Consider the following 16,206-nt stretch of genomic DNA (forward strand, 5'->3'; position numbering starts at 1 on the left):
TAATAAATAATTTCAATGAAAACTATAGCAAACATGATCGGTCCAGTCGTTTTTGAGTTATTGCTAAAAATCTCCTTTTTCTTAGTAAAAAGACATACAAAGCGCTGCAAATAGGTACTCCTTGTAATTTATAATGTACCTACATGATACTTACGAATATCCCCCGTTTGGCCTATTTTGACAGAATCGTAACTACGAAACTCTACACTGAGCAATTGAGCATGGCTCGACATGTAGCTTATTTTCTGTCTTGCCAAAGTCTCTCCGTTCAAAATGATCGCCACAAACGTGACGAATCTTCTGCAACTTTTCTATGGGTAAATGAACGAGATCTTCTTTTCCAGTCTAGCTTATCTAACCCAAGTTATACACCTGTAAGCAAAGTGGTTTTGGCTTCCTTTTCATTGTGTACTGTAAACATAATATTGAGGGACACAAATGATGCAAATTAAAATAAGTATTGCAAACATAAGAGGAAGATAGTAGTAGTAAGTATGTGCTTTAAAGTGATTGCGACATTTGGGTTCATGCAGGACTACTCTCAGATAACTAAAATATGAAATTGAATAACACGTAAGCTTTTATAGTAATAAAAGGTCATATTTGAAAAAGAAATGGAGATTATAGAGATTCGATGATGATAAACAACGTGCGTTGTGTCGGTCTAATAAGTATACCTACCCTGTGCCCTAACTATTAGAAGAGACTTACAGGTAGCAAACATAGCAAATTCAAATAATACACCGCATAAGTAGCAAATAACATTTTTAGGAATTTATAAATTGAAATGGACGTCATCTTTGAATGCCTGGGAAGTATTTGACCAACAACTTTGATAACTAGAGACTGATGACCCCACAGTCAAACTCATTGTTGAGTTTTGCTGGGCTATGACTATTTTTAAGAATACCTCTGTATTTTATTAAATAAATAAATCAATAACATTTAGGGCGAGCAATACGTGCTTGTTCCTCCTATTACGGAGTGGCGGAGACCGGATTCGAACCGGCGTCTCGGTCGGTCTTTAGCTTGTTACGCGGCTGATAAATCAAAATGTTTAATAAAATAATTTGATTTGTTCCCTGGTAGTTGTATTTCGGAACTTGTAGACTTACCGCTGTTCATCCTTGAGAAATTTGGCAAAGAATCCTCCTCGAGTGATTTCTCAGACACCGCATATTTGACAATATCGGTTTTTGCCGGCCATTGTACTATTTTACAACAGTAGGTACGGGTTTCTGTTTCAAATCACCACAAAACTCAGGAGAAGCAAACTCAACTTTAGAAAACTGTTATTATTTTGCAAAATTTGCACACGAATTATGTCAATTTTGTATTTCAAAATGGTTGCCGCTCGTATACGCATAATGTCAAGTTGGCATTTCAACAGTGCTGCCGCCAATGCCACGCCGCTGAACTAATTATGACAAATATCTTTGCTATACGTTTGTTCGTAGTAAGAGAGTTTCTCGCCACTGATGACAATGACATTGACTATACATTGACGTAAAGATTTGTAATGTTGGTAGCTTCTCAAGATGGCTCCGATGGCGTTCTAAAACCTTTTGTAAGTAACCATAAGTTAAGACCTTATCTGTGATTTACATTGATGAAACAGATTTTTTATTTTCCTGTATATTATATTTTTAAGGTAAACAAAAAATATATGTTTTATTTGTACTTTTTAGTTATATACAATAAAATTTAACTTAATTTCGTAAATGCTTTCCATTAATACGCTCACCACTCTGAACGACTTCAAATCACTCTTCCTTTGTCACTGACGTTGGCCAAAACAACACATGTTTTGTGCATTATCGTGTAATATTTTTAATTCCCGTGCCCCCTAACTAAAACAGTGCATTTAAGATGGTATATACAAATATTATTTCTATTTTTGTTACTAAACTACGCATTAGCTTCTAGTTTAACCAATAAATTCTAACCTTTCCAGCCTAAAACCAAGAAGAAGTTCATAGACCGTAAGAAGGCTGTAACGTTCAATCTAGTGCACAGATCGCAGCGGGACCCCTTGGCCGCGGACGAGAGTGCCCCGCAGAGGGTCTTGGTGCCCGTCAACGCTGCAGTGCCACCGAGGAAAGAAAAAGAACCTGTGAGTTATTTTGTAACCTACATATTACGATGTTCCATCTACCTCGCGTTATCCCGGCATTCTGCCACGGCTCATGGGAGCCTGGGGTCCGCTTGGCATTTAATCCCGAGAATTGGCGTAGGCACTAGTTTTTACGAAAGCTACTGCTGCTACATATTACGATGTTGGTAAAATTAAATAATGGACTGGTTAGATCAATTTAATTATTGCTATCCTGTTTGAGTATGTATGATAGGGCTTAAAACCTGTTTCAAGTTTATGTAAAAGTAAAATTAAGATTTTTCAATTGTGTCTAAAGGAAATTTATGCAAGAAATATACTTACAGACAAATTACATTGGTACTTCAGTCAAACCAGACAAGTAATCTGTGTCTATCTTAAACTTACCTACTTAACATGGTAATCTGAGTGTGCAGTATAAAAAAATTGTAAATGTCTTTGTACAAATTTATAATGGTTCTATTTCTCTTTAATTTATTTAACAGAATGTGGACATTAACCATTCATTCAAGGGATTAAGATTATTAAAGTGTTATTATTTGGTCACATTTTATTGTAGGAGCTAACACTCGAGCAGCGCAGAGAGGAGCAGCGCAAGTACGGGGTCTACTTCGATGATGACTACAACTACCTGCAGCATCTCAAGGACACCAAGGAGGTCACCCTCCTCCTGCAACCTGTGAGTGCTACTACATGTTATTGTAGGAGCTGACACTCGAGCAGCACAGAGAGGAGCAGCGCAAGTACGGGGTCTACTTCGATGATGACTACAACTACCTGCAGCATCTCAAGGACACCAAGGAGGTCACGCTCGTCCTGCAACCTGTGAGTGCTACTACATGTTATTGTAGGAGCTGACACTCGAGCAGCGCAGAGAGGAGCAGCGCAAGTACGGGGTCTACTTCGATGATGACTACAACTACCTGCAGCATCTCAAGGACACCAAGGAGGTCACGCTCGTCCTGCAACCTGTGAGTGCTACTGCATGTTATTGTAGGAGCTAACACTCGAGCAGCGCAGAGAGGAGCAGCGCAAGTACGGGGTCTACTTCGATGATCTACAACTACCTGCAGCATCTCAAGGACACCAAGGAGGTCACGCTCGTCCTGCAACCTGTGAGTGCTACTGCATGTTATTGTAGGAGCTAACACTCGAGCAGCGCAGAGAGGAGCAGCGCAAGTACGGGGTCTACTTCGATGATCTACAACTACCTGCAGCATCTCAAGGACACCAAGGAGGTCACGCTCGTCCTGCAACCTGTGAGTGCTACTACATGTTATTGTAGGAGCTAACACTGGAGCAGCACAGAGAGGAGCAGCGCAAGTACGGGGTCTACTTCGATGATGACTACAACTACCTGCAGCATCTCAAGGACACCAAGGAGGTCACGCTCGTCCTGCAACCTGTGAGTGCTACTACATGTTATTGTAGGAGCTGACACTCGAGCAGCACAGAGAGGAGCAGCGCAAGTACGGGGTCTACTTCGATGATGACTACAACTACCTGCAGCATCTCAAGGACACCAAGGAGGTCACGCTCGTCCTGCAACCTGTGAGTGCTACTACATGTTATTGTAGGAGCTGACACTCGAGCAGCGCAGAGAGGAGCAGCGCAAGTACGGGGTCTACTTCGATGATGACTACAACTACCTGCAGCATCTCAAGGACACCAAGGAGGTCACGCTCGTCCTGCAACCTGTGAGTGCTACTGCATGTTATTGTAGGAGCTAACACTCGAGCAGCGCAGAGAGGAGCAGCGCAAGTACGGGGTCTACTTCGATGATCTACAACTACCTGCAGCATCTCAAGGACACCAAGGAGGTCACGCTCGTCCTGCAACCTGTGAGTGCTACTGCATGTTATTGTAGGAGCTGACACTCGAGCAGCGCAGAGAGGAGCAGCGCAAGTACGGGGTCTACTTCGATGATCTACAACTACCTGCAGCATCTCAAGGACACCAAGGAGGTCACGCTCCTCCTGCAACCTGTGAGTGCTACTACATGTTATTGTAGGAGCTAACACCGGAGCAGCCCAGAGAGGAGCAGCGCAAGTACGGGGTCTACTTCGATGATGACTACAACTACCTGCAGCATCTCAAGGACACCAAGGAGGTCACGCTCCTCCTGCAACCTGTGAGTGCTACTACATGTTATTGTAGGAGCTAACACCGGAGCAGCCCAGAGAGGAGCAGCGCAAGTACGGGGTCTACTTCGATGATGACTACAACTACCTGCAGCATCTCAAGGACACCAAGGAGGTCACGCTCGTCCTTCAACCTGTGAGTGCTACTACATGTTATTGTAGGAGCTGACACTCGAGCAGCGCAGAGAGGAGCAGCGCAAGTACGGGGTCTACATCGATGATGACTACAACTACCTGCAGCATCTCAAGGACACCAAGGAGGTCACGCTCGTCCTGCAACCTGTGAGTGCTACTACATGTTATTGTAGGAGCTGACACTCGAGCAGCGCAGAGAGGAGCAGCGCAAGTACGGGGTCTACTTCGATGATCTACAACTACCTGCAGCATCTCAAGGACACCAAGGAGGTCACGCTCGTCCTGCAACCTGTGAGTGCTACTGCATGTTATTGTAGGAGCTGACACTCGAGCAGCGCAGAGAGGAGCAGCGCAAGTACGGGGTCTACTTCGATGATCTACAACTACCTGCAGCATCTCAAGGACACCAAGGAGGTCACGCTCCTCCTGCAACCTGTGAGTGCTACTACATGTTATTGTAGGAGCTAACACCGGAGCAGCCCAGAGAGGAGCAGCGCAAGTACGGGGTCTACTTCGATGATGACTACAACTACCTGCAGCATCTCAAGGACACCAAGGAGGTCACGCTCCTCCTGCAACCTGTGAGTGCTACTACATGTTATTGTAGGAGCTAACACCGGAGCAGCCCAGAGAGGAGCAGCGCAAGTACGGGGTCTACTTCGATGATGACTACAACTACCTGCAGCATCTCAAGGACACCAAGGAGGTCACGCTCGTCCTTCAACCTGTGAGTGCTACTACATGTTATTGTAGGAGCTGACACTCGAGCAGCGCAGAGAGGAGCAGCGCAAGTACGGGGTCTACATCGATGATGACTACAACTACCTGCAGCATCTCAAGGACACCAAGGAGGTCACGCTCGTCCTGCAACCTGTGAGTGCTACTACATGTTATTGTAGGAGCTGACACTCGAGCAGCACAGAGAGGAGCAGCGCAAGTACGGGGTCTACTTCGATGATGACTACAACTACCTGCAGCATCTCAAGGACACCAAGGAGGTCACGCTCCTCCTGCAACCTGTGAGTGCTACTACATGTTATTGTAGGAGCTGACACTCGAGCAGCACAGAGAGGAGCAGCGCAAGTACGGGGTCTACTTCGATGATGACTACAACTACCTGCAGCATCTCAAGGACACCAAGGAGGTCACGCTCCTCCTGCAACCTGTGAGTGCTACTACATGTTATTGTAGGAGCTGACACTCGAGCAGCACAGAGAGGAGCAGCGCAAGTACGGGGTCTACTTCGATGATGACTACAACTACCTGCAGCATCTCAAGGACACCAAGGAGGTCACGCTCCTCCTGCAACCTGTGAGTGCTACTACACGTTATTGTAGGAGCTAACACTCGAGCAGCGCAGAGAGGAGCAGCGCAAGTACGGGGTCTACTTCGATGATGACTACAACTACCTGCAGCATCTCAAGGACACCAAGGAGGTCACGCTCCTCCTGCAACCTGTGAGTGCTACTACACGTTATTGTAGGAGCTAACACTCGAGCAGCGCAGAGAGGAGCAGCGCAAGTACGGGGTCTACTTCGATGATGACTACAACTACCTGCAGCATCTCAAGGACACCAAGGAGGTCACGCTCCTCCTGCAACCTGTGAGTGCTACTACATGTTATTGTAGGAGCTGACACTCGAGCAGCACAGAGAGGAGCAGCGCAAGTACGGGGTCTACTTCGATGATGACTACAACTACCTGCAGCATCTCAAGGACACCAAGGAGGTCACGCTCGTCCTGCAACCTGTGAGTGCTACTACATGTTATTGTAGGAGCTGACACTTGAGCAGCACAGAGAGGAGCAGCGCAAGTACGGGGTCTACTTCGATGATGACTACAACTACCTGCAGCATCTCAAGGACACCAAGGAGGTCACCCTCGTCCTTCAACCCGTGAGTGCTCTTTTTTGTTAGCCTAGTTTAGTGTCTCACTGCTGGGCAAAGGCCCCTCCTTTCCTCTGCTGAATCCTATTGTTTATACTTTCCCGCCAAGCCGGATAAAATGCGTCCAAGTCATCCCGCCATCTCCATTTTGGTCTGCCTGAACCCCGGCCCACTCGGTAACCATTTTATTTTTAGCACCATCGCCCATACTGATGGACAGTTAACTGTGTTGCTGTTTTTATTTTACCCATGACAGCAGCATGATATTCGAACAAAATTTAATTTTTTTTTAAATAGTTTTTTCTTACTTATTCTGTCACTTTACTTCTTTACTGTTTTATAAAACGCCTGTTGTAAATAATTTGAATGAATTCTGTATATTTTAGAAAGCAACACACAAGCGGAAAGAGAAGTCTCAGCAGTCAGCAGAAGGGGACGAGCCGGTGATCCCCGTGGTAGAGAAACTGAATCTGCCGAGCTCAGTGTTTGCGTCCGCTGTGGAGGAAGATGTGGGCTTACTCAACAAGGCTGCTACACAAGGTATCATGAGTGTTCTCTCTCTCTCTCTTTAGCCTTTTAGACAGATGGAAAGACGGACAGACATTAGTAATAGGGTCCCGTTTTTACCCTTTGGGTACGGAACCCTAAAAATTGTACTCCCAAAGACTAACCTCAACTAAGACTAAGACTCAAAAAGGTTGTCAATCAAGGATCTGCTTTTATGAATGTTCCCTGAATTGTTGCGAATGGCTGCCTCTTGTCCCTTGAAGATCAGGGTCTGAATACAAAAGAATAGTGTCAAGGAATCTTTATTTTATTTTTATTATCTTTAAATATTATTAGCATACCTTTAGAATTTCGGACATTTTTAATAGCAAATCTTAAATAAAATTATATGAAATAAAAATGAAAACTTTTTATTACATCATTTAACCTTAAAAAAATTTTTTTTTGAAAAGTAAGGGTTGATAAAAGATGTTGAAGAATTTGAAATGGGTTGTCTATTTTGTTTTACATAAAATAATAACATTAATAACCTAACATATTGAAATGAAATGTGTTGGTGTAGGGTTGTGCCTGGACCTGGACCCAGAAGTGGTGGCGGCCCTGGACGAGGACTTCAACTTCGAGGACCCGGACAACGAGCTGGAGGACAACTTCATAGAGCTGGCCATGGGAGACGGAAACGGAGACGGTGAGTCTAGTATAAGGTCAGGTAAAGAGAAACATTTCACACACGTAGTGCTGGTGGCCTAGCGCTAAGAGCGTGCGACTTACAATCCGGAGGTCGCGGGTTCAAACCCCGGCTCGTACCAATGAGTTTTTCGGAACTTATGTACGAAATATCATTTGATATTTGTCAGTCGCTTTTCGGTGAAGGACAACATCGTGAGGAAACCGGACAAATCCCAATAAGGCCTACTTTTCCCTCTGGGTTGGAAGGTCAGATGGCAGCCGCTTTCTTAAAAACTAGTGCCTACCTCTAACATAGGATTAGTTGTCAAGCGGACCCCAGGCTCCCATGAGCCGTGGCAAACTGCCGGGACAACGCGAGGAAGAAGAGCTAAAATATTTCAGAAATGCTCACCTGTTAGAGTTTTGCCGATTTAACTTTAAGATGTTAAATATTTATTTTTAGTTAGTCCTTATTCTTACACTGAGCATGATCTGACATGTTTCTCCGGGTTTATTATTATCCTTTATGTAGCAAATTTTTGCCGGAAACAGTGCTTTAAGATCAGGACAATCATTCGACGCGAGAGTCGCGAGACGTATAAGTCGTATAGTAGTTTTTGTGAGCTACTGGTTAATGACGTTTAAATTTTCGTCAGGCTCAGATGGCTCAGAAGACGGGGAAGATGGCGACAGCATGGAGAACGACTCCGACCAGGCCTTCGCTTCAGACCTGGACTCGGACGACGACAGCAACCCACAGGTATGTCTCATTTATAACGTATACACTTGGAACGCGGCTCTGACTCGCACGTGGCCGGTTTTTCTCTGTCGAGTCAATATTAACCACACGAGAAAAATACCACTCTGTCTTTAAGAATGTCTGGTTACAGCTACTTGTCACTCGTCCTGGTCCTGGATTATAATGACATTTGCTCACTTTGTCAGTACAGATTTCACTCACTCTATTATGTGTCTCAATTTCAATTTATTTATTTAATGAAAAAGGCAAGTGTCTGTGTAAGTGCATCGTGTTCGTCTCTTTGGTAATAGGGTTCGTTTTTACCCTTTGGGTACGGAACCCTAAAACACGGGGTATAGGCTACCAACGTAATCTGTGATTTGTGTTACAACCATTAATGGATGATGTGTGTGTGCAGGAGGGGAGGGGTGGGCGCATGCCGGCGTGGGACCGCGAGCAGCAGGACACTCGGTCCCGGTTTTCGCAGTACTCCATGTCGTCGAGCGTCATCCGCCGCAACCAGGGCCTCACGCTCCTCGACGACCGCTTCGAGAAGGTAACGTAACGTATGCCGGCGTGGGACCGCGAGCAGCAGGACGCCAGGTCGCGGTTCTCGCACTACTCCATGTCGTCGAGCGTCATCCGCCGCAACCAGGGCCTCACGCTCCTCGACGACCGCTTCGAGAAGGTAACGTAACGTATGCCGGCGTGGGACCGCGAGCAGCAGGACGCCAGGTCGCGGTTCTCGCACTACTCCATGTCGTCGAGCGTCATCCGCCGCAACCAGGGCCTCACGCTCCTCGACGACCGCTTCGAGAAGGTAACGTAACGTATGCCGGCGTGGGACCGCGAGCAGCAGGACGCCAGGTCGCGGTTCTCGCACTACTCCATGTCGTCGAGCGTCATCCGCCGCAACCAGGGCCTCACGCTCCTCGACGACCGCTTCGAGAAGGTAACGTAACGTATGCCGGCGTGGCACCGCGAGCAGCAGGACGCCAGGTCGCGGTTCTCGCACTACTCCATGTCGTCGAGCGTCTACCGCCGCAACCAGGGCCTCACGCTCCTCGACGACCGCTTCGAGAAGGTAACGTAACGTATGCCGGCGTGGGACCGCGAGCAGCAGGACGCCAGGTCGCGGTTCTCGCACTACTCCATGTCGTCGAGCGTCATCCGCCGCAACCAGGGCCTCACGCTCCTCGACGACCGCTTCGAGAAGGTAACGTAACGTATGCCGGCGTGGGACCGCGAGCAGCAGGACGCCAGGTCGCGGTTCTCGCACTACTCCATGTCGTCGAGCGTCATCCGCCGCAACCAGGGCCTCACGCTCCTCGACGACCGCTTCGAGAAGGTAACGTAACGTATGCCGGCGTGGGACCGCGAGCAGCAGGACGCCAGGTCGCGGTTCTCGCAGTACTCCATGTCGTCGAGCGTCATCCGCCGCAACCAGGGCCTCACGCTCCTCGACGACCGCTTCGAGAAGGTAACGTAACGTATGCCGGCGTGGGACCGCGAGCAGCAGGACGCCAGGTCGCGGTTCTCGCAGTACTCCATGTCGTCGAGCGTCATCCGCCGCAACCAGGGCCTCACGCTCCTCGACGACCGCTTCGAGAAGGTAACGTAACGTATGCCGGCGTGGGACCGCGAGCAGCAGGACGCCAGGTCGCGGTTCTCGCAGTACTCCATGTCGTCGAGCGTCATCCGCCGCAACCAGGGCCTCACGCTCCTCGACGACCGCTTGGAGAAGGTAACGTAACGTATGCCGGCGTGGGACCGCGAGCAGCAGGACGCCAGGTCGCGGTTCTCGCAGTACTCCATGTCGTCGAGCGTCATCCGCCGCAACCAGGGCCTCACGCTCCTCGACGACCGCTTGGAGAAGGTAACGTAACGTATGCCGGCGTGGGACCGCGAGCAGCAGGACGCCAGGTCGCGGTTCTCGCAGTACTCCATGTCGTCGAGCGTCATCCGCCGCAACCAGGGCCTCACGCTCCTCGACGACCGCTTCGAGAAGGTAACGGCTCTCTTGATAACTTTCTTATTATTCATATTCGGTTTTGGAACGAAGTTCCTTAACGGGCGGTTGGCCTTAGAGCAATAGTAACTGGGGACGTCATCGCTGTCATTTTCTTTACGAAACAGTCTGCCGATGTTTGCCGGGGAGGGGACGTCAAATGTATTGCTATTTCTACATGATTTGACACGTAACGTACAAATAGCCATGTCAGTCCATACAAAAGTTTGCACAATTGTGCAAGTTTTTCGGCAGACAGCTCTTAAAGGCGACTCCAGTTATTAAATGCTCCAAGCGGTTGGCGGGTGGGGGCTAGGCGAAAAAAAGTGTATGATTTTTCCGTCACGAGCCATACTATTTCTTAACTTTATTGTTCCAACCGAGTGTTCCACGACACTCACCATTTTTTTATATCTGGGCAATCTGCTCCACAAACACTCAATTGCCCAATTCGTTTGATAAATTTTAGTTTATTACAAAATTGCTACTAAATCGAACTGCTATTTTATTATTTGGTATATGACAACAAAGGGGACTCCCTTTTTAAGGTTTACGGGGGTGCATACTCCTAAAATGGTTATTAATACGGAAAAATGTCCTTGTTAAAATTAACAATGTAACTTATTAAGGTTTGTATTATAATGAAATAAATAAACTAGCTAGAGTTAGACCAAGAAAAGTCTGCAACGATTTTGATGACACACGCAGTGCAAGTGTTATTTTAAACATCAAACTTCTATGAAATTATGACGTATAAATAACACTTGCACTGCGTGTGCTATCAAAATCGTTGCAGACTTTACTTGATCTAACTCTATAAAGATGCTCGCCGATCTAGGTGTCAACTGTACAGTCGCCGTCAGATATATCGAGCGGCGAAGGTATTCACAAATGTCTCAACAAAGCCTCTTTCAAGACGTTAAAGTGCAAGTTCAGATATTTTTGTACACATTGGCCGCTTCAATATATCTGATGGCGAACGAATTTATCTCAGATTATAGACAACTAATACAATCAATGATTTGTTTAAAAGTGTTTGTTGGTATGTTTGTTATAGATGTTCTTGGAATACGACGACACTGAGCTCGGCGCGCTGGACTGTGAGGAGATAGAAGGCTTCATGCCGGAGTCGCACGCCATGCTGCTGCAGGCGGCCGAGGAGTTCGAGGAGTCCCGGAGGAGGCAGCAACTCGATAAGGAGAGGGAGATCGCCAGGTCAGTCTGTTATAGATGTGCTCGGAGTACGACGACACGGAGCTCGGCGCGCTGGAGTGCGAGGAGATCGAGGGCTTCATGCCGGAGTCCCACGCCATGCTGCTCCAGGCGGCCGAGGAGTTTGAGGAGTCCCGGAGGAGGCAGCAACTTGATAAGGAGAAGATTGTCAGGTCACTCTATATAAATTATAATGTAGTTTTTTTATGATATACAAGGCAAACGAGCAGACGAATCGCCTGATAGTAAGCGATTACCGTCGCCCATGGATACCCGTAACACCGTCCGGAAATACCGCAGGCGATAGTTCATTCCACAGTTTAGCCTTGCAAGGCAGGAAGTTTCTGGAGAAACGCTCAGTTGAGGACTGCCAGCCATCCAAGCGGTGAAGATGGAAATGTCGCGTAGTGATACATCTAAAAGCTACGCCTATCGTGTGCGGTGCGTCATCATCAGACATAGAAGTTTTTGTGGCAATATAAAGTGATTGACGAAATAAAATATCGATATGTCTGTTATCGATGTTGCCTCAACGTTATACTTTTATATTTATTACATTTTACAAGAAGATAGCTACCGCGAAATACACAACACGTTCGATATCTTCTTCTCTTTTGATATATTGGTATTAGTAGTTTTCTATTCTTTTGGCACTGTATACTACAGTTTACGTTTTAATTTGTAAGTACTTAATATATGTAACTAATAAAGAAATTATGTATCGCTTTGTAATTGATTTGCATTATTGTGTCGGTAACTTACCTACAGCAAGTAGAAGTTACATATTTTAAATATTAATCTACCTATGACTTATCGATAACCGATTTATCGATGTTTCATTTTCTCAAACACTCGTTTTTGCCACAAAAACTTCTAAGTCTGGTCATCATTAACCTCTTCGGTCTGGTCTGGTTCGGTGGTCTGGTGGTTGGGTCTGGTTAACCTTATCGGAATCAAAGAGAATAGAGTGTATAGAGAGTTACTGTCATGGTAAATTATGTAGCCATAGTACATTTACTGCCATCTTTCGACAGAAGATTAAAACTGTTAGAACGCCATTTGATTTTGATCTTTATTCTTTCAGTAATGTGTTAATTTGTTAAATATTGAAATTAATGCCATCTACTCGACTGTAGGCCAAAGGTTATGGCGCCATCGCTCGAAAAGATTGCACCCTACCTTTGGCCTAGGCACGAAGGTTGATACAGGGATGTAGCCATGCGTGTCAGTTCACATCCTCGGTCAAAGTAATGAAATGATTGAATCGTTCTCCCCCAGAGTCCAACGCCTGCAGGAGATCGAGGAGGAGTCTGAGGAGGAGCTGGAGACCGTGGAGGTGCCCCGCGAGGAGAGGTGGGACTGCGAGACCATCCTCTCCACCTACTCCAACCTCTACAACCATCCCAAGATCATCGAGGAACCCAAGGTATAGGCGGACATTTACAAAAACGTCTGCAGGAGATCGAGGAGGATTCGGAAGAGGAGCTGAAGACCGTGGAGGTGCCCCGCGAGGAGAGGTGGGACTGCGAGACCATCCTCTCCACCTACTCCAACCTCTACAACCATCCCAAGATCATCGAGGAACCCAAGGTATAGGCGGACATTTACAGAAACGTCTGCAGGAGATCGAGGAGGATTCGGAAGAGGAGCTGAAGACCGTGGAGGTGCCCCGCGAGGAGAGGTGGGACTGCGAGACCATCCTCTCCACCTACTCCAACCTCTACAACCATCCCAAGATCATCGAGGAACCCAAGGTATAGGCGGACATTTACAGAAACGTCTGCAGGAGATCGAGGAGGATTCGGAAGAGGAGCTGAAGACCGTGGAGGTGCCCCGCGAGGAGAGGTGGGACTGCGAGACCATCCTCTCCACCTACTCCAACCTCTACAACCATCCCAAGATCATCGACGAACCCAAGGTATAGGCGGACATTTAAAATAAGTTTTTGGCAAAAATTTCATTTTCGGTACAACGTTTTATGCTACCTTAATATTGCATTGTCATCCGATTTATACATGCATGCAAAATTTCAGCTCAATCGGAAACCGGGAGGTGGATCAAATTTAACTTGCAAGATTTGATTACAGACCGACAGACAGACAACGGGACAGGTGAAACTAAATAAAAGCTTGTAAAAATGTACTACTAGAGTTAGACTAAGAAAAGTCTGCAACGATTTTGATAGCATACGCAGTGCAAGTGTTATTTATACGTCATAATTTCGTTAAATTTGTATGGAACCCTCAGTGGGCGAGTCCGACTCGCACTTTTACGGTTTTTTTGTATTAGAACTATTTTTGCTTTGTTTTGGATTCATACTTACTGCTTATGCTTTATTTGAATACAATATTGTTCAGAAACCCGGCAAAATCCGCATCAACCCCGTAACGGGCATCCCCAAGGACGTGCTCGGCTCCGACAACAAGTTGACCATGAGGTCCCTGGCCAAGTTCAACGCGCTGCAGGACACGAGGGATGATGATGATGATGACGCCGTAACCAACGCCGAGACGGTGCTGTCTACCCTCAGTGTGCTGTCTTTAAGGTGAGTAAATAAAAATAATATAATGATTCAGCCTATATACGTCCTAAAGTCCATTTCAATAGAACTTGCGAACTATGTAAACAAACCGCCATATTGAAATTGTCTCTGAATGATGAATTTACTAGTGATGGGCAAGAGTCTCACTTAGTCCTTTACTTAAGGCCGTAACACACTATCGCACTGCATCATGACCTTGGTGCTTCGCACCCATAAGTCGTTTTTTTGCATTAGAAAGAACTTGAAAGAAGGTAAGCCATCTTGACATGTCTTTTAATTACGCTTATTAAAAATCAGTAACTATTACTTATGAAAGCAGAAGAATATAAATGATCGTATTGGATTCATTATTGTTACATATTTGCCGTAACTTATTTTTAAAATGTGTTTTTCAATCAAAAACAAAGACATATAAAGATTGTTTACCTTATTTTTAATGCTAAAAAAAACGAACTATACAGGTTGGAAAGATAAGTCGGGCCCTGGAGGGAAACTATCTTAAATCCTTAAGCTGGCTCATTTTACTTAAAGGAGATCATCCTTTATTTTTTAAAAGAAACAAAACTGCATTCAAAGTATGACTTTACTGTGAGTCGGGTAGTGTGTAGCGGCTTTACGAGTATATCACCAACTTTAGTCACAACACTACCCATCATAGACAATTGTAGAATGTAAAAGAAACAAAAACGTCATTACATCAGGGCCTAATAACCTAACTTATGAAACCATTTTAAACTTTTATTGAAATATCCAAGATACAGTTATATATTGTTGTATTTTACGGTAACGACCGCTTTAATAGTGTATAGTGTATGTGTTTCAATGGTGTTTGATGAGATGATGTGAAAATTCAAGGAGAAACAGTGACAAAACAAAGTTACGTCCTTTGTTTACATAGTTCGCAAGTTCTATTGAAATGGACTTTACTGCTGGGCACAGGCCTCCTCTCATGCGCGAGAGGGTTGGGCTATAGTCCCCACGCTGGCCGAATGTGCTGGTTTACCTGCAGATGGGTACTAGACGGCACATATACATATGTACTTATATAACACTAGCTTTTGCCCGCGACTTCGTATGCGTGGAATTAGTGACAGCAGCTAAAGTAGATATAGCGCCTGGATAATGCTAATAGCAATCATTCAATTCGCGCATTGCTTACTTCAATTAACTCTTTCAATTCCACCCCCCTTCGCACTCTCCTCAGGGATGATTTCCGACATAAAAACTATCCTATGTCCTTACCCGGGACTCAAACTATCTCTATACCAAATTTCAACTAAATCGGTTCAGCGGCTTAAGCGTGAAGAGGTAACAGGCAGACAGACAGGCAGACACACTTTCGCCTTTATAATATTAGTATGGTTTCATAACGCAGGAATATCGTGATAAACCCATAAATAAATGCCCCAACCGGGATTCGAACCCGGGACCTCATACTGGCGGGATAAAACAAGTGTTATTTAAAAATCCTGGTCATGGCACCAAATTGTGAAAACCCATCCAAAGCAATAATTAGTCTATCCCCCTTATTCATAAAATTTACCGGCCTGATTTAGTTAAATTATGTTTTATCCCCATCTTACAAATACATAAGTCATAATTACAGCCAAAGGCTTACGATTCATAGCTAATTCAGGCCAGTAACGCGTTTATGAATAACGCCATGTCTCTTTCTGACAGATCTTGAAAAGGACCGTATTCTTGTTTTTTTTGTTACCGCGCATAGTGATTTTGTTTTTGGAGGTACCATCAAGCTCAGCGATTGTTGCGCCATTTACGTTCCTCGCTAAATTGGTTGTTTAATACTTACGCTATATAATTTCCTAAGTGCATATGTTATATGCTATATGAATCCTAAATGGCATAAAAATCCCGTGTGGTGACTGTACGTGACAAAACTTATATTTTCACACATTTTCGTGTGTGCCCTGATTATTGATTTCCTTCACAGACCTAAAGACGAGAACCCAGAAGAGAAAAAAGAACGCAAACGCCTCCTAAAAGAATACAGGAAAGAACGGAGAGTGGAGAAGAAAGCCAACAAGGAGGCGTTTAAAGAAGAGAAGAAGAGGCAGGAGAAGATAATGCTGAACAATAAGAACAACGTTCAGGGGAACAGAATACTGTAGTTTAGGAATATTGCTTATTAATATAAATATACGTATTTAAATGCTGTTTTATTGTTTGGAATAGAATAGAATAGAAATACATTTATTTATGACAAACAAACACAGATGACAAAAACATGTTGACA

General features: G+C 45.4%; 2 protein-coding genes across 2 annotated transcripts in view; both read left to right on the forward strand.

Annotated features, from left to right (window-relative positions):
• The window catches only part of LOC134800724 (trafficking protein particle complex subunit 12), a 165,062-nt gene that overhangs the window by 93,477 nt on the left and 55,379 nt on the right, over positions 1-16,206 (forward strand). The window lies entirely within an intron of this gene.
• Positions 1,716-16,116, forward strand: LOC134800853 (protein LTV1 homolog). Its single transcript, XM_063773410.1, has 11 exons — positions 1,716-1,872; positions 1,955-2,113; positions 4,271-4,390; positions 6,662-6,815; positions 7,345-7,470; positions 8,114-8,211; positions 8,609-8,746; positions 11,256-11,413; positions 12,689-12,836; positions 13,768-13,955; positions 15,904-16,116. Exons 1-11 carry the CDS (start codon positions 1,870-1,872, stop codon positions 16,079-16,081), a joined length of 1,470 nt encoding a protein of 489 aa, XP_063629480.1. The 5' UTR covers positions 1,716-1,869; the 3' UTR covers positions 16,082-16,116.

Source organism: Cydia splendana, chromosome 20 (genome assembly GCF_910591565.1).
Source record: "Cydia splendana chromosome 20, ilCydSple1.2, whole genome shotgun sequence".
NCBI classification, from domain to species: Eukaryota; Metazoa; Arthropoda; class Insecta; order Lepidoptera; family Tortricidae; genus Cydia; species Cydia splendana.

What these genes read in the sequence shown, in the direction of transcription:
- LOC134800853 (XM_063773410.1), top strand. An exon ending in GGGAGACGGAAACGGAGACG is followed by an intron (nt 7,471 to 8,113) that starts GTGAGTCTAGTA and finishes CGTCAGGCTCAG; the next exon opens with ATGGCTCAGAAGACGGGGAA. An exon ending in AAGGAGAGGGAGATCGCCAG is followed by an intron (nt 11,414 to 12,688) that starts GTCAGTCTGTTA and finishes GTTCTCCCCCAG; the next exon opens with AGTCCAACGCCTGCAGGAGA.